At 35.0% G+C, this 19,643-nt stretch overlaps 2 protein-coding genes across 2 annotated transcripts; both read left to right on the plus strand.

Annotated features, from left to right (window-relative positions):
- Nucleotides 1–782: 782 nt before the first annotated feature.
- Nucleotides 783–5,840, plus strand: LOC147391430 (expansin-like B1). The gene is made up of 5 exons (XM_086417132.1): nt 783–1,065; nt 1,150–1,256; nt 4,047–4,228; nt 5,064–5,196; nt 5,412–5,840. The coding sequence occupies exons 1-5, from the start codon at nt 918–920 to the stop codon at nt 5,613–5,615; spliced, it is 774 nt and encodes a 257-aa protein (XP_086273258.1). The 5' UTR covers nt 783–917; the 3' UTR covers nt 5,616–5,840.
- Nucleotides 5,841–14,418: 8,578 nt separating this feature from the next.
- Nucleotides 14,419–17,796, plus strand: LOC147391431 (expansin-like B1). Its single transcript, XM_086459662.1, has 5 exons — nt 14,419–14,618; nt 14,699–14,805; nt 15,983–16,164; nt 16,971–17,103; nt 17,383–17,796. Exons 1-5 carry the CDS (start codon nt 14,471–14,473, stop codon nt 17,584–17,586), a joined length of 774 nt encoding a protein of 257 aa, XP_086315788.1. The 5' UTR covers nt 14,419–14,470; the 3' UTR covers nt 17,587–17,796.
- The last annotated feature ends 1,847 nt before the right edge of the window (nt 17,797–19,643 follow it).

The following is a 19,643-nucleotide window of genomic DNA, read 5'->3' on the forward strand; positions in this document are numbered from 1 at the left end:
TATAGTGGCTAAGTAGGGTCTTCCATCAGATCTTGAGTTCAAGCTTCCTCATTGACCACATATTGGGATTTATCCTAACTTACCTGGTATGTGTAGTTTATGAGGTATTGCATGCACTTAGGGGATTTGAACGAGATATGGTGATCTAAGAAGTCAATTGCCTCGCCCCTACGGTTTAGACACCCCCAACATAAAAAATATCTAAATCAAATCAAGTCAATGATTCAGGAGTTGACTCAAATGAGTCAAATAAAAATTAATTAAACGATCAATAAATTTTAAAACATTAGAACTTTAGTATTTTAAATTAAATAATATTTTTTCACTCTCCAAGAAAATCTTAAATATATAGCCGCGTAGTATCACAACTGTTTCTAACCCAATTCATCAGTGTATTTTCGAGCTGACTCTTCTCAATTAATTAGTTGATTCAACGAGTTGGTTGCATCGAGTCATGGGGTCAAGTCACCTCAAAATCCAATCAAGTCGACTTGTGTGAGTTGACTCAATGGTTTCTAGCTTCTAAAACTATATAAGTGATTTTTTTTTCTAAGTTAAGACTCCAAACCATTCAACATAGGAGGGAAAATTGCAATACAACAGGTAAAATAATAATAATAATAAGGAGATAAAAAATAATAATAAATCATGTTTATTTGTTAAAAGTAATTGCAAGTCTAAGAAGGTTGCTAAGGGTCCTTTTTCATTTGCAAGTCAATTAACAACAACATTCCTCCACTCTACCGAACCTCTTAACAGAATTTCAAAAGTATAGTTTTTCCATTAAAAGAATGTGTGTGTGAGAGAGAGAGCTCACTATAAATATAGTTCAAGTCCTCTCTCCTCATCATCCTCTTCCCCACCATATTTTCTTCTTTGCTTCATTGCTTCAAAGTCTCTCAGTTCTTCTTCCTACAATGTCTCTCCTCCCTCTTCATACTTTTTTATTCTTCCTTGTATGTTTGATTCTTAGTGGAACCTCGGTGGATTCCGCAACTTGTAACGACTGTTTCATTCATTCTCGTGCCGCATACTACCCAAACTCGGACGAACATGGAACAGAAGGTGACAGAAAAAAAAAAAAAAAAAAATAGAGGAAAGTCGGCTTTTATGGTTTTTTTTTTTTTTTTTGACTTATTTATTTCGCAGATGGAAGGTGTGGGTTCGGTTCATTCGGAGCAACAATCAATGGTGGTGATGTATCCGCTGCATCAGATCTCTACAGGGACGGTGTAGGGTGTGGTGCATGTTACCAGGTAAAGAATGGTTTTTTTTTTTTTTTGTGGAGAATATCATTATCTGAAAATTAAAATTTTCTAGAGGAAATTTCGACAGGCCAAGGCCCACAAATTGTAGAAATCGAATTTTCACTGTCAAGTGCCTTCAAGTTTTGTTATGTTCCCCATCTTTGATGGTTTAAAGGTGTCAAATTTCTCTCATCTTCCATTAATTTGACAAATTTGGCCGTAAAATATATATATATATATATATATATATATATATATATGGGGACGGTTCGAGGGACGTGCTGAAAGCCAGCTGAGAAACAGAGGATTGGGAGTCGTTGGATATAAAAGAAACAAAGGTCTGGATTGCATGACACGTCAAATCGTTTCTTTTAAAACAAAGATAATAAATTTCAAATACCTCCTTCTTTTTTGTTTTAATTATTATTTTTTTATTTATTATTATTTAAAACCCTCTTATCTCTCTCACTGTCTCACTGTCTAACACAAATTCTGAACTCCACCTTTACAGAAGAAGAAACTCATTGGACACCTATTATTATTTAAAACCCTCTTATCCACCAGGCTCACGTTAGCAGAGCCCGGTTTCAAACCCATGCACTAGATCATGCTATTGACAACAAGAACCAATCTTCGATCCATCTCAGTCAACATCGTATTCCGACATCTCATGCAAAACTACCGAGTGCTATCAACTCAGATCGGCCATGAGCACTATTCCTAAGTGTTCTAAATCCACCTCTACTTGAATTTACGGTATCCAATATGGCGATCGATCATACTCTTTAGGATACTTTGCACAAGAAACACTAACCCTATCTCCATCGGATGTGTTCCCGAAATTCCAATTTGGTTGCAGGCAACAAAACAGAGGGCTCTTTGGGTTGGCTGCTGAGTTGCTTGGCCTCGGCCATGACAAATTGTTGGTTGTGTCTCAGACAACTAAAAAATATGGAGGGATTTTCTCATATGGTCTTCCAACCGTGTCAAGCTCAACAGGATACCTTCCTTTTGGAGACAGGGGGTGTGTCATCTAAGGTGAAATTTACTCCACTTTTGACAGATTCTCGAGGCCCCTCATTCTATTTTCTTGACTTGATGGATATAGGAGGTAGCAGGAAATCTTCCTAAGATACCATTATTGCTGGAATCTCAGAAAAAGAGGTTTTTTAGAGAACCCATGTTGGGAAACTCACATGATAGCTTGTTCTCTTGAAGTTCAAGCCTTTTTAAGCTCATCAACCCATTGAAGCTCTCTGGGATTGGACCTTGAAGACGGTTGTTGGCTAGATAGAGCTCTTCAAGACTAGACAGAGACCCAATCAAAGTGGGTATCTTTCCATAGAACAATTTCAATAAAAAAGGGTTTTAAATAGAAAAAAACAATTAAAACAAAATAAAAGGAGGTATTTGAAATTTATTACCTTTGTTTCAAAAGAAACGATTTGACGTATCATGCAATCCAGACCATTGTTTCTTTTATATCCAACGACTCCCAATCCTCTGTTTCTCAGCTGGCTTTCAGCACGTCCCTCGAACCGTCCCCTATATATATATATATATATATATATATATATATTCGACGATGAAAAATTCGACGTCTTGGACCATGGAATATGGGCTTTTTTCATGTTGTGTTTGATTTCCTTGGAAAATGAGTTCTTTAAGAAAATGGATTCTACAGTCTGGTTTTCACCTATTCAGAAAAAGAAAAAAAAAGAGTTAGCATGGCTTTTAGAATGGTTTTAAAACTTGGTAACTTGACTTGAAACCTGGCTGAATCGACTTGGACTCAATTGGGTTTTGGGGTGATTCAGCACCAAAACTTGTTGGAACCAACTCGGCAAATTATCAAGTCAACTTATCAACTCAAAATTAAATGCACTAAATTAGGTTAAAAGCTCAACGGAATTATTTTACTATAGATGCGATTTTTGTGAATACAAGATAAATTCTTTTATAAGTCGTGATAATTTGATGTTCTTTGTACGTTCCCTTCACAAAATCGTAAATCTTTTATTTTGGGATACACAAATAAAAAAGATTTAATTATGATTTTGCAATTTGCTAGATTAGAAAACGTACAAAAAAGAGTGTCATATTATCATGATTCTATTTTTATTAGTGGTTAGGACCTCCCTAAAAAAAGGAGAGGTCTTGAGTTTGAAACCCTTGGCCACTCATAAGGATTTATCCTAACTTACTTGGTAGGTGTGGTTTATAGGATATTACATGTACCTAAGGGATTTGGGTGAGATATGATGCTTTAAGAGGTTAATTGCCTTGTCATTGTTAGTTGGACGGTCCAGACACCCCATCATTAAAAAAAATTATTTTTATTTATTTTAAAATATTTAAAAATAAATAAATATTTTATTGACTTGTCATATTCTCACTCTAGAGTTGTTGACTTGACATGAAAAGATGGACACATCTGAGTTTTAAAACTATGATTTTTAGATTTTTAGGGGTGGTTCTAAAGTAAGAGAATAATATTAGAAGGTGGAAAAATATTTTCCCTCATATGGTTGAAAGTGATTTTGGTTTGGAAATTGAAATCCACCGGACGTGCATGTGTGGTGACTGTAGTCATATGTCATTTAAATTAGATTTTCCAAATGAAATCATTTCCTACTCTTTTTAAATGCACAATCATACTGGTCCTTAATTGAAATTCATAAAAAGTATATAATGAATTATGAGTTCAATAGATCTTATTGGGCATAACGACATCTTTGCTTGTTATCAGACAATTACTTATCCACAAAGCTTGTTAATTACTTGTTTATTTTTCACTAGGTGAGATGCACCAATAGTAATTATTGCTCGGACAAAGGAGTAAATGTAGTCATCACCGATCATGGTGCAAGTGATCGCACTGACTTCATAATGAGTCGAGGAGCCTTTGGAAGGATGGCTCAAACTACAGATGCAGCTGCATCATTACTAAACCTTGGCGTGGTTGATATTGAATACAGACGGTAAGAGCATAAAATGAGATCAAAGTCTTAAAACCATAAATGTTTTAAAACTCTCGTCGAGTCAAAACGAGCTCGCTCAAGTCTACTTTGAATATTAGAAGGTTTACTAAGCTATTATTATTAGAGTCGGGTTAATCTGACACTCTTTTTTGTACGCTCCCATCACAAAACCGTAGATCCTTTGCTTTCGGATACATAAGGATAAAGATTTATGGTTCTGTGAACTGCCAGGTCAGAGAGCGTACAAAAAAGAGCTAAAGTCAGATTATCACGATGATGATGATGATGATGATGGTTATTATTATTATTATTATTATAGGTTTGATTTTGATCCCAGGTTGGCATTACTACACGTAGACTTCACCAACTCACCAAGGTGGCAACTTCTATTTAATGTTTTTAAAAAGAAAAACAGAAATTAATATATTCTAAATTTTATAATGTTAAAATTATTTTTAAAGCATTTTAAAATTTTAATACATTTATTTAACTCTTCCTAATCGACTCGACACTCATAGAATTGACTTGATTCAAATGTCCATCATGTTGAGTCAACTCAGTCAAGTCAAACAAAATGATTAAATTCATAAATACTTAATAATAATTATTAATTTTTGTATCAATCTGCACAAAATCATTATATATAGCATAATAACTCAGTGAGGAGGACCTTATTACCGAACTCGGTGCATTTTGGAGTTGACTGAGAAAAGTCAACACGTTGACTCGGCAACTTGGTTCCCTCAAGTTGTGGACCGAGTTTTAAAACATGACTTAAAAACTATAACACATGCATGCATGTAACACACTGACATGGGAGATTCCTCTGTTGTAGGGTTTCATGCATCTATCCAAACAGAAACATCACCATAAAGATTGATGAGAACAGCAACTACCCTCATTACTTAGCCTTTGTTATAAGGTATCAACAAGGCAAGAACGATGTCACTGCAGTACAGCTATGTGAGGTAATGTTAAATTCTTCTCCCACTCCTCTACAATTCAATTTTCTAAGACGAGTCGACTCGGAAATCTATAGTTTTAAAACTCACATAGTCGACTTGACTCAATTGGATGACAAGACCCCAAAATTCAATTGAACCAATTTACTGAGTCAACTCGGTAAACAAGCTCATACTAGATAAAAAAATTTTAACAACTATTCGTAATTCGAAAATCGCAGACTCAAAATTTCTCATGCAAACTGTTGGATCGGAGTTATGGAGCAGTATGGACTACTGTTTCACCCCCAAGTGGACCTTTATCCATAAGAATGTTGTTGAGCGATATTGACGAAGGAGACGAGACATGGGCTGTGCCCACCAATAATATACCTCAGGACTGGAAAGCTGGGGAGGTATACGACACAGGAATACAAGTGGAGTGATAAGCCAATATGCACATTTGATCATTCATTTCATTCCATTTGTAATATTTGATAGGGTTTTGGATTCTTCGTATAGTTGTTCTTTTGTTAGGGTTTCAATAAGTTCTTGATTGTATTGCTAAACAATAAATGTGTCTCGATACGAGATTCTAATATGAATATTCGTAATGAGGATTAGTCTCATTAATTAATTTCAATTGATACTGTTGTTTTGGACAGGGTAATGGTTATAAAAGTATTTCTAGTCCTTTTGAACTTGATTTTCGATAGGGTTTATTTAATTTGGGCATCACGAAGCCAAAGAATTTTTACTTTATGGTTGGGATCATGATGGGCGGATTTACTGTGGGGGCATTTGCTCCCACTCCTGAATGACATTGCCCCTTCACTTAGGTCTTCACTCATAAACTAATAAGAAATGACCTAAATACCTTTCTCTACGACCTCTACCAAAAAAACCCTGGAATTTTTTTTCCTAAAAACCACTCATCTTCGTATTCTTTAATCTTATTGGACAACTAGAGTTTGTCCCACTATAAGAAAATCCTGGCTCCGCCCCTGATCATGATTCAACTCAAGAAAAATGCCTTACAAACAAACACATTATCCTGATTGTGTAAATTCGAAATCCAATGACTAGGATTAATTCATAGATAACAATCCTACATCTAAATACTAGATATTCAATGGATGTGTTGGGTCACCATCCCAAACTCAAATTTTTTTAAGAGCAGGAAAAAAGAGGAGAATCTGACATATATTAAATGAAACTATTGTTTGGTTGCTTGGATACTAGAAATTCTACATCAAGATATATGACATATGTCAAATGAAATTGAAGATTCAGAAGAAACATTCTACTCGAAGATCCTAAAAGAGTGAGCGAAAGACTCAGAAGAAAGTGAAAGAAGATATGAACTCACTTTCAATTAAAAAATGTAAAAACGGAGGAGCAAGATTCATTTAGCCGGTCCTAAAATTTTTGGTATAAGGTTTGTTGTTATTTGTTCCTATGTTGTGAGAAGCCAAGAAACAACTTTTTTTTTTTTTTAACTTATCATGGGTATCCCCACCCTTCGGGTGAGACTAATCTCTTGGTCACACACACCGCTCCTCAGAAAGTCCTACGTGTAATTGGTTGAGTCGAGGGTCAACCGGACCTTAGAGGGTGGCCCCAAGGAATTCATAACTTCGTGGGATTTCACACTTGACCTAACCTTTGTTGAGGAGCTTATCAAGGCTCGGCTAGCCACTAGGCCAACCCTTGGGGTTCCAAGAAACAACTTATTTCACCATCTAGTATTAAATTGTGGGGTATCATTCTCTTGCTATCATGGTCGTCATACATGTCTTTTGCTTTTCTCTCCGAGATCGTAAAACTTCTCCTAATGCAGTCAACCCAAACCATTCAATCTTTGTGTGCTCATGTCTGTAATAATGTGCATGAGTCATGCACCATACTTCCCACACACAACAAAACATTCATGTTGTCCAAACTCCAAACTCCAAACCAGGGTTGGCATGAGTTGGTTCAATACCAGATCAATATCAAACCGATCCGATCCAGTTTTTAAGTTATATGATTTGGATCCAATAGGATCACTAAATTGTTGAACCAAAATCGATCTGACTACATATTCAATCAATTCAAAATTGATCTGATCTGGGTCATAATAGACCGAACACGCATTTTGATTACATGATGAGAGAAACTGAAATATTCACAGTTGATCCAACATCTTCACAAATAGACAAATTGGTAAGAGCAACTCCAATGCACTCGAGCTTTACATCCCCTCCCAACTATCGTTTTGGAGAGCCAAGGACCTTGAAGGGACTCCAATGTACTCTGCATCCGACTCTCTATTTTGAAATATTTTTTAGAGAAGCTTTTTCCATAGGCAAAAGAAGATGACCGATGATTGTAGATTTATGGAGAGCCATTTTGGATAGTTTTGTTGGAATGCATACCCCTTGAATATCCACAATGACTCTTTATAATAAAATGCCTAGTCATTATGGAGTCTCGTCGGAGTTACTCTAACAATGGTGATTGAAGTAGGCCATCATCCTTCCTCATCTTGAATTCGTAAAACCAACTAAAGTGCTTTCCTCCCCAACCCATTTGAGTGTACCTAGAAATAATTGAATTCCAAGCGGCCAAATCTGTTTGAGTAATTAGATCAAACATATTTCATGCTTCATCAATTCAATGATACTATAAACACACTTCAACACTTTTCTACATCGTGAATAAAATTGGATTAAGCCTATTTGTAATCAACTGAAATTGAAGCTCTGTCGCCTCTTCTAAGGGTCTGCATTGTCTCTCCAAGTCTTCCTTGTCATCATCTTGGTAAAACAAGACCCTAAATTGTGGAATTTAGAGTGAAAGCCTATAAGCTTGGTTTGTAACAATTGTTTGCAGTTGAAACTGTTTTTAATAGCATGGTTGAACTTGAACAACTGTAAGAAATTACTAAAATAGTCTTAAAATTGTTAGGAATCTAATTCCTAACTGTCCCACTCAAACGAGAGAAAGGGTGATTTTGAGTGCTTAAATGAAATATTCACTTATTATTTTAGTGATGGAATTATATCTATATATAAATAAAGAGTCTCTTAACAATTTACTAATTCCACTCTGACTAAAATATCAACGAAATCAATAATTAAACTACGCCTAAAATCCTAATTGAAATAAAAAACTAGATCTAATAATGTAGAGTCCCTACAAAAACCTTAAATTTGAGATGATGAAAACCCTAATGAGAACTGAGAAGTCGAGAAGACAATGTTAATATCAAATTATCGCTTATCAATACCTAAGTTTTTCTTGATGTATTAGTTGGGTTTACATCAAAGAGCTTGAAGACTGACAAATTTTGGAAGAAAATGCTAGGATTTTGGTGAGGGAGTAGAGGCGAAGATTAAAATAATAAAACAAATTCGACTTTTTGAAAAAATCACATCTTTCTTATATATATATATAAAGTAACATTTTTTTTTTTTTTTTTTTTCATTTTAAACAACTTTTTTTCAAAAAAATAAAATTAAAATTAAACACTTTCTCTTTTTAATGTGGGATTTGATTATAATATCATGATGTTATGATTTTTCATTTTTTTCAATAATTTATTATTGAAAAAATATATTAGAACATATATACATAAACCTTTTTTGGCATCATAACATGTTTATGTTTGAGAACATTATATATTGGAAATATAGAATAAATAAAAACAATATATTATGTATTATTAAATATATAGATTTTTTTTTTTTTTTTTTTGTGTTTTCTATGATTTTTTTATAAGTTTTTCCTTGCCGTTTTAAATCCGTATTCCAACTTTGTGACCATGTTCATTACTTGTCAAATATTACCCCAAGAACATGTCTCGCAATGCATAGCAGGCATGCCTTTGCATGTATGTACATGTGTGAGTGTCTTAGGGTTGATTGATTGCTAGAAAAATCTGTCAAAAAATCAAAATTTTGATGAAAATGTGATATGCCCATCTTATTCTTCATTTGAAAATAATTGATTTTTATTTAAGTCGGACTCTCTTATATTGGTTGCAATAGATTCCAACCAATTATTTTTGCTGTGAGAATCCGATTTTCCATGTGGAATCAAAAGTCCACAAAGCAATAAACACACCCTTAGTCTCAGTAAAGAAGACCCCAAACCCTTTTTTGTTTTTGTTCTTTGATTACCAATCCCAAACCTTAATTTGGGTCTAAATCATTGAAAGAGTGCCAAGATGTATAGGGTCTTGATAAAAACAAAGACTAGATTATATAACTTTGAAAATGACACTTAGATATATATCCTAAGTATTTGGGGGTCCACACCCTTAAATTGCTATCCATGTCATTGCTGATGTGTTCATATGGATCTTTATGTCACTCAACCTTGTGAACTTTTTAGGGAGTCTTCCTTTGCCTGGTCTGCCATCACATAGTCCAAGTCTGCCTAACCAGATTCCCCTATTCAGTAAATAAGAAAAACACCATTTCCACACTAAAAATCCATCAATGTATAATATCTTTCATTTAGCACATCAAGGGTGTGGTTCGGGGTAAGATGTAGCGAAAAGAGTTTACTCCTCTTTAGTCGTGAGTTCGAAATCGAGTGCAGACTTTGGATATTGGCACACGGGGTTGAGGGTTCAACGTGGGCCTCTAAAGAGACTTATTTTCACCAAGTCGGGGATACCCCTTTGGCCAACAAGTGTATATTTCAATCAAAAATACACTTGGGTGTCAATGGGCCTCTAATTGATGTGACGTGTGCACTGTTCAAAATCAAGAAAACTTCTATTGTCGCACCAATGTTTACTTGTAATACATCAATCTTCCAAATCAAAATGTCAGCTAGATGCAGTTAATCATTCTTTGTTTTTAAATTATTGTACCCTTACTTTCTTCTTCTTAGTTAGAAGATTAATACTTTAAAATACTTGCCGACAGAGAAGGGCGTTTTGATAATATTTTATTTAAATTATTAAAATTATATCGGATCGATATGCTCCTAATGAGTGTGGTGTGTGGGCTGCACTGTCATTACTCATCTAAATAATAAGAACTATCATACAAACTTTTACTTATAATGTATTATACTAATGATAAAAGGGCACGCTAAAACATAAGCGGTGATGACGTGGCAAGTGCACAAAATCATAGATCTTTTTCTTTGAGTATCCTGAAGAAAAAGATCTATGGTTCTGTGCGCTTGCCACATCAACCTCGTATCAATCACATACGTTCGAGCGCACCAATTTACACGACTCAATGCATTAATCTTTGGAGTCGATCTATCTTTGCCTTTTATGATCACACCACCACCACTATTACTACTACTACTGCTTCATAAGAAAAATATTGAGCCTTCATTCTTCTTCCACCTCTTTTTACAAAAAGTTTCTTTTTCTCCAAAGAGTTTGACGAAGAGAAATTTCCCCCTCTATTCACCTCTTCGGGGTGTGATATGTAATTTCATTAACTAATGCATTTCCATAAGTAAAAGTCGATGTGGCAATAGGTCTCTAAATTAAATGAATAATGCTGAAGTAACATTGTGAGGGACATCGTGAGGGGCATTGGTGTGCACAGAACCATAGATGCTTTCATTGAGATCTCACTCGTATCTCGATAAAAAGTGTCTATGGTTCTAATACACATCCACGTCAACTGATGTCTCTCACAATGTTACACCAGCACAACTCAAATTAAATAGGTGTTTAATTTGGAGTCTGAATGATCATTTTATTTATTAAAAATGACTATATAGCGATAAACTAATCAAGGAAGAATCCAAAGTTTGATTGTTGTCGGGTTGTTGTCACGTTTGTTTTCAAATTTCTCTCTTTTTTTAAAATAAAAAAATCATTTTTGGTGTATCTATATCCTTATTTGGTGTGTTATCAATAAAAACTCTCAAGTTGAAGAAGCAAACACAATTTAAAAAAGGATTTTTTTTTCAAAACGTGCACAACTAATGTCCAAATTCTAGTTTCGGTGCATTGTTCATTTTAATTTTCAAGACATTCATGACGAGTGAATTTGTCCCTTTTATAAGCAATGACTTCATTGGTACACCAATGAATTCGTAGATATCAAAAGTGACAAACTCTAGGGTTTGTAAGTTATAAAATGATGAATGCATGTTTTTAAGATAAACAATACCAAACTAGGAATTTCATCGTAATCAGAGCACGAAATGGAGATTCATCCAATTAAATAAGAGAGATTCAATTGCCACACCAAATTTTACTAACCGCAGTCCAATCCATATGTAAATCACCATAAACTAATACACATCTTTGGGTGCTTTTAGTAAAAGTAAGTATGGTAATAGAAGCTCTCTTAAGTAGACAAGGTACAAGAGGGGACAATGTGATGTTTTGATAAAGACGTGGGTCTTTCCCATCACCTTCGAAAGCATTCAATAAACCTAATCCCTGGTCAGGTGTCATCATTATTACTAGGGAGGGGATGCTAAAGGGATTTGAGCACCATAGTGCATTGCCACCAAACTAAGGTCCCCCTCCTTCCCCCTTGAAATTTCGACATTATTCTTCTTTCAATATTTTCCGAGGTAGGTAAGTTTTATGGTCAAAACCGATAGCCTCGTGATCCAGACGCCAAGTAGTGTTCCCATAAGCCAAGGGTTCGATCCCAACATTGTCAACTTAATTATTTTTTTTACAGCTAAACATAGACAATTACCACAAAAAGTTGACTATAGTTTGGTTTTCAAATGCCTTTTTTTATAGAAATTTTGATTTTCATGCACTTTGAGATATGGGACTTGAGTCGTAATCCTTTCATGATTTTACCTCGATTTTATGTCAAAGGAGTACTTATTGATTACACTCCACCATTCAAGTCAGATGACAAGTGCAAGTATTCTTCTTGGTTCACTTCATGTACTCTCATTCTAATTTTATTGTCTTATTTATATATTTTCTTTATACTAATTTCATGAAAAATTTTAAAGGTTTGTACGTGACATTAGGATTTTTTTTATTTTATTTTATGATTTTAAGGATTTGACTTTAGAGCTGGGATCGTGTGACAATGAAAATTGACTCAATTTAATACATGATCTTGATAATTAAAACACAAAACCAGACATGGGATTTTATTATAGCTAGAGATATATATTATTGGGATATGTGTGATCAGGATCTGTCTAAATCTTGACCCTTAATATCATCTGTTATGTTTTGGTGGTCTCGTAGGTTGGATGTGTCAGTGATGCTTATCTTGTCACGAGTCACTCGATCCCAACCGTAAATTAATATCTTCCCTTTTGTTTTGGCTACTTTACTCACTCGTAATCATGACTCATGAGAGAATCTTTATATATTACTATGAACTCATGTCCTACAAATATCTATATCTACATCCCGGCCTTAAATTAATGTCTTCCCTTTTGTTTTGGCTACTTAACTCGGTCAGAATCGTGAGAGTACCTTTGTATATTACTATGAACTCAAGTTCGGCAAACATTTATACCTACATCCTAACCTTTAAATTAATATCTTTCCTTTTGTTTTGACATTTTTTTTTTCTTTCTTTCTAATAATGAGGTGTTTGGACTTACGTCCGACTAGGGGGATCGGATGAACTGAGGATGGAACCAAGGCATAAGGGACCCTCCCCCGGGCACATGCAACGCCCACACATTACGCGCACCAAGTAAATGAGGGAACATCCTTACGGGTGGCCCTAAGGAAATATTGTTCATATTGGGTATCAACAACACAACTTATGACCTCTCATCGCTTATTGGATTTGAAATTACCATTGAACCTCCCGGGGAGATGTTTTGGCTCCTTTACTTAGTCGTGACCATGAGAGAATCTATGTACATTGTTTTGAATTCAAGTTCGACTAATATCTATTGCATCTTGAAGATCAAAGTTTAGAGTGATGCTTATCTTGTGGTGATACATATTTGATCAAATTTAAAAAGAAAAAAAAAAGTTTCTTTTACCCCACACTTTTTGTATGCCATTGATTCACTCTACACGATTCACAAATGATCTCAAAGAATGTGTGAAATATCACAAATTTATCATTTATTTTCAAGATATTTTTAAAAATTGTGAAAGAATTTTAGACTTAATTACGTGTAGTTTTAATACGCAGGGCTCAACTCAACTAGAAAGCTCATCAAATCAACCAACGAGTGTTAGGTATAGTGGCTAAGTAGGGTCTTCCATTAGATCTTGAGTTCAAGCTTCCTCATTAGCCACATATTGGGATTTATCCTAACTTACCTGGTATGTGTAGTTTATGGGGTATTGCATGCACTCAGGGGATTTGAACGAGATATGGTGATCTAAGAAGCCAATTACCTCGCCCCTACTGTTTAGACACCCCCGACATAAAAAAAAATCCAAATCAAATCAAGTCAATGATTCAAGAGTTGACTCAACTGAGTCAAATAAAAATTAATTAAAACGATCAATAAATTTTATTTTTTTTTGATAACGAAGGGTATCCGGGCCAGTTTGCACGCACCAGACTAGTCCCTACGCCCCGCACTCAGGCTATACCCCACTACGTGGAGCGGTGCGTGGCCACCAAGGTTTTTTTATGGGTAGTGGGATTTGAACTTGAGACCATAGAAAGAGCAGATTCCTTGGCCCCAAGTTACTACCATTCAGCCACCCCCATGGTGGTTATAAATTTTAAAACATTAGAACTTTAGTATTTTAAATTAAATAATATTTTTTCGCTCTCCAAGAAAATCTTAAATATATCGCCGCGTAGTAACACAACTGTTTCTAACCCAATTCATCAGTGTATTTTCGAGCTAACTCTTCTCAATTAATTAGTTGATTCAACGAGTTGGTTGCATCGAGTCATGGGGTCAAGTCACCTCAAAATCCAATCAAGTCGACTTGTGTGAGTTGACTCAATGGGTTCTAGCTTCTAAAACTATATAAGTGATTTTTTTTTTTTTCTAAGTTAAGACACCAAACCATTCAACATAGGAGGGAAAATTGCAATACAACAGGTAAAACAAAAAAAACATAATAATAATAAGGAGAGAAAAAAAAATAATAAATCATGTTTATTTGTTAAAAGTAATTGCAAGTCTAAGAAGGTTGCTAAGGGTCCTTCTTCATTTGCAAGTCAATTAACAACAACATTCCTCCACTCTACCAAACCTCTTAACAGAATTTCAAAAGTATAGTTTTACCATTAAAAAAATGTGTGAGAGAGAGAGAGAACTCACTATAAATATACTTCAAGTCCTCTCTCCTCATCATCCTCTTCCCCACCATATTTTCTTCTTTGCTTCATTGCTTCAAGGTTTCTCAGTTCTTCTTCCTACAATGTCTCTCCTCCCTCTTCATACCTTTTTGTTCTTCCTTGTATATTTGATTCTTAGTGGAACTTCAGCGGATTCCGCAACTTGTAACGACTGTTTCATTCATTCTCGTGCCGCGTACTACCCGAACTCGGACGAACATGGAACAGAAGGTGACAGAAAAAGGAAAAAATTAGAGGAAAGTCGGCTTTTATGGTTTTTTTTTTTTTTTTTTGACTTATTTATTTCGCAGATGGAGCGTGTGGGTTCGGTTCATTCGGAGCAACAATCAATGGTGGGGATGTATCAGCAGCATCAGATCTCTACAGGGACGGTGTAGGGTGTGGTGCATGTTACCAGGTAAAGAATGGTTTTTTTTTCTTTTGTTGAGAATTTGATTTCCTTGGAAAAATGAATTCTTTAAGAAAATGGATTCTTCAGTTTCGTTTTCACCTATTCAAAAAAAAGAAAAAAAGAGTTGGCATAGCTTTTAGAATAGTTTTAAAACTTGGAAACTCGACTTGAAACCTGGCTGAATCGACTTGACTCAATTGGATTTTGGGGTGATTCAGCACCAAAACTTGATGGAGCCAACTCGGCAAATTATCAAGTCAACTTATCAACTCAAAATTAAATGCACTAAATTAGGTTAAAAGCTCAACGGAATTATTTGACTATATATACGATTTTTATGAACACAAGATACTTATTTTTATAAGTCATGATAATTTGATGTTCTTTTTCAAATGCTCTTGGTGCTCTTCTTTCACATAATTGTAAGCAAAAAGATTTAATTATGATTATGTGCACTATTAGGTCAAAAAATGTACAAAAAAGAGAGTTAGATTATCACGATTCTACTTTTGTCAGTGGTCAGGGCCTCCCTAAAAAAAGGAGAGGTCTTCAAGGCCCTTGGTCCTTTATAGGGATTTATCCTTACTTACTTGGTAGGTGTGATTTCTAGGGTATTACATGTATGTAAAGGATTTTGGTGAGATATGATACTTTAAGAGGCCAGTTGCCTCACCTTTGTTGGTTGGACGGGTTCAGACACCCCATCATTGAAAAAAATTATTTTTATTTATTTTAAAATATTTAAAATATATATATATATATAAACTTGTCATATCCCGGCTCTAGTTGTCAACTTGACATGAAAGGATGGACACATCCAAGTTTTAAAATTATGATTTTTAGATTTTTGGGGGTGGGTCTAATGTAAGAGAATAATATTAGGAGGTGGAAAAATATTTTCCCTCATATGGTGGAAAATCGTTTTGATTTGAAAATTGAATTCCTTTGGACATGCATGTGTAGCGACCACAGGCATACGCCATTTAAATTAGATTTTCCAAATGAAATAATTTTCCTACTCTTTTGACATGCACAATCATATTGGTCCTTAATTGAAATTCATAAAAAGTATATGATGAATTATGAGTTCAATAGATCTTCTTGAGCATAACGACATCTTTGCTCATTATTAGACAATTACTTATCCACGAAACTTGTTAATTACTTGTTTATTTTTCACTAGGTGAGATGCACCAATAGTAATTATTGCTCGGACAAGGGAGTAAATGTAGTCATCACTGATCATGGTGCAAGTGATCGCACTGACTTCATAATGACTCGAGGAGCCTTTGGAAGGATGGCTCAAACTACAGATGCAGCTGCGTCATTACTAAACCTTGGCGTGGTTGATATTGAATACAGACGGTAAGAGCATAACATGAGATCAAAGTCTTAAAACCATAAATGTTTTAAAACTCTCATCGAGTCAAAACGAACTCGCTCGAGTCTACTCTGAATATTAGAAGGTTTACTAAGCTATTATTATTAGAGTCAGGTTAATCCGACTCTCTTTTTTGTACGCGCCCATCACACAATCGTAGATCCTTTGCTTTCGGATACACAAGGATAAAGATTTACGGTTCTGTGAATTGCCAGGTCAGAGAGCGTACAAAAAAGAGCTAGAGTCAGATTATCACGATGATTATGATGATGATGGTTATTATTATTATTATTATAGGTTTGATTTTGATCCCAGGTTGGCATTACTACATGTAGACTTCACCAACTCACCAAGGTGGCAACTTCTATTTAATGTTTTTAAAAAGAAAAACAGAAATTAATATATTCTAAATTTTATAATGTTAAAATTATTTTTAAAGCATTTTAAAATTTTAATACATTTATTTAACTCTTCCAAATCGACTCGACACTCATAGAATTGACTTGATTCAAATGTCCATCATGTTGAGTCAACTCAGTCAAGTCAAACAAAATGATTAAATTTATAAATACTTAATAATTATTATTAATTTTTTTATCAATCTCCACAAAATCATTATATATAGCATAATAACTCGGTGAGTTGGACTTTTACAGAACTCAGTGTATTTTTGGAGTTGACTCAGTAAATTGGTTCCATCAAGTTTTGGGCAGAGTTTTAAAACATAGCTTAAAAACTATAAGACATGCATGCATGTAACACACTGACATGGGAGGTTCCTCTGTTGTAGGGTTTCATGCAGCTATCCAAACAGAAACATCACCATAAAGATTGATGAGAACAGCAACTACCCTCATTACTTAGCCTTTGTTATAAGGTATCAACAAGGCAAGAACGATGTCACTGCAGTACAGCTATGTGAGGTAATGTTAAATTCTTCTCCCACTCCTCTACAATTCAGTTTTCTAAGACGAGTCGACTCGGAAACCTATAGTTTTGAAACTCACATAGTCCACTTGACTCTATTGGATTTCAAGGTGACTCGACCCCAAAATTCAATTGCACCAATTTACTGAGTCAACTCGGAAAACAAGCTCATGCTAGATATTAAAAAAAAAATTTCTTTTTTTCTTTTTGTGAGAATGATACTTTAGTGGAAGGACAAATATTTTTAACAACGATTGGTAATTCGAAAATTGCAGACTCAAAACTTCTCATGCAAACTGTTGGATCGGAGTTATGGAGCGGTATGGACTGTTGTCTCACCCCCAAGTGGACCTTTATCCATAAGAATGTTGTTGAGCGATATTGACGAAGGAGACGAGACATGGGCTGTGCCCACCAATAATATACCTCAGGACTGGAAAGCTGGGGAGGTATACGACACAGGAATACAAGTGGAGTGATAAGCCAATATGCACATTTGATCATTCATTTCATTCCATTTGTAATATTTGATAGGGTTTTGGATTCTTGGTATAGTTGTTCTTTTGTTAGGGTTTCAATAAGTTCTTGATTGTATTGCTAAACAATAAATGTGTCTCGATACGAGATTCTAATATGAATATTCGTAATGAGGATTAGTCTCATTAATTAATTTCAATTGATACTGTTGTTTTGGATAGGGTAATGGTTATAAAATTATTTCTAGTACTTTCAGTACTTGATTTTCGATAGGGTTTATTTAATTTGGGCATCACTAAGCTAAACAATTTTTACTTAATGATCGGGATCATGATAGGGGCAGATTTACTATGGGGACACTTGCCCCCACATTTATAAAAAAAAAAAAATTAGGTCAACCTCTTGATAATTTGATATATTTTGAGTTCCCCCCTCCCCTCCCCCGAACTTGACTTTCGATAGGGGTGATGGTCGGGATCATGATGGGGGCAGATTTACTATGGGGGCACTTGCCCCCACATTTAAAATAAAATAAAATTAGGTCAACCTCTTGATAATTTGATATATTTTGAGCCCCCCCCCCCCCCCCCCCCCCCCCCCCCCAAAAAAAAAAAAAAAAAAAAAACAAGCTTTTGGCAATTGCCCCCACTCCTGGATGACATTTCCCTTTCACTTAGGTCTTCTCTCATAGACTAGTAAGAAATGACCTAAATGCCTTTTTCTACAATCTCTACCAAAAAAAATCCTAGAATTTTTTCCTAAAAACCACTCATCTTCATGTTCTTTAATCTTATCGGACAACTATAGTTTGTCTCACTATAAGAAAATCCTGACTCCACCCTTGATCATGACTCAACTCAAGAAAAATGCCTTACAAACAAACACATTATCCAGACTCTGTAAATTCAAATTTCAATGACTAGGATTAATTCATAGATAACAATCCTACATCTAAATACTTGATATTCAATGGATGTGTTGGGTCACCATCTCAAACTCAGATATTTTTAAGAGCAGGAAAAAAGAGGAGAATCTGACGTATATTAAATGAAACTATTGTTTGGTTGCTTGGATACTAGAAATTCTACATCAAGATGTATGACATATGTCAAAGGAAATTAAAGATCCAAAAGAAACATTCTACTCGAAGATCATAAAAGAGTGAGCGGAAGACTCAGAAGAAAGTAAAAGGAGATATGAACTCACTTTCAATCAAAAAAGACTTAGAATTTAAAAAATGTGAAAACAAAGGAGCAAGATTCATTTAGCCAGTCCTAAATTTTTTGGTAAAAGATTTGTTGTTATTTGTTCCTATGTTGTGGGAAGTCAAGAAACAACTTTTTTTTGTTGCTTATCATGGGTGTCCCCACCCTTCGGGTGAGACTAATATCTCGGTCACACACCGCTCCTCAGAAAGTCCTATGTGCAACTGGTTGAGTCGAGGGTCGATCGAACTTTAGAGGGTGGCCCTAAGGAATTCATAGCTTGTGGGATTTCACACTTGACCTACCCTTCTTGAGGAGCTTATCAAGCTCGGCTTGCCACTAGGCCAACCCTTGGGGTTCCAAGAAACAACCCTTTAGTATTAAATTGTGGGATATCATTCTCTCACTATCTTGGTCATCATACATGTCTTTTGTTTTTCTCTTCGAGATTGTAAAACTTCTCCTAATGCAGTCAACCCAAACTATTCAAGCTTTGTGTGCTCATGTCTGTGATAATGTGCATGACTCATGTACCATACATTCCCACACACAACAAAACATTCATGTTGTCCAAACTCCAAACTAGGGTTGGCATGAGTTGGTTCAATACCAGATCAATATCAAACCGATCCGATCCAGTTTTTATGTTATATGATTTGGATCCAATAGGATCACTAAATTGTTGAACCAAAATTGATCTGACTACATATTCAATCAATTCAAAATTGATCCGATCCGGGTCATAATAGACTGAACATGCATTTTGATTACATGTTGATGAGAGAAACTGAAATATTCACAATTGATCCAACATCTTCACAAATAGACAAATTGGTAAGAGCAACTCCAACGCA

The sequence above is a fragment of the Akebia trifoliata genome, chromosome 11, assembly GCF_017979445.1.
Source record: "Akebia trifoliata isolate Shusen 1 chromosome 11, ASM1797944v1, whole genome shotgun sequence".
NCBI classification, from domain to species: domain Eukaryota; kingdom Viridiplantae; phylum Streptophyta; class Magnoliopsida; order Ranunculales; family Lardizabalaceae; genus Akebia; species Akebia trifoliata.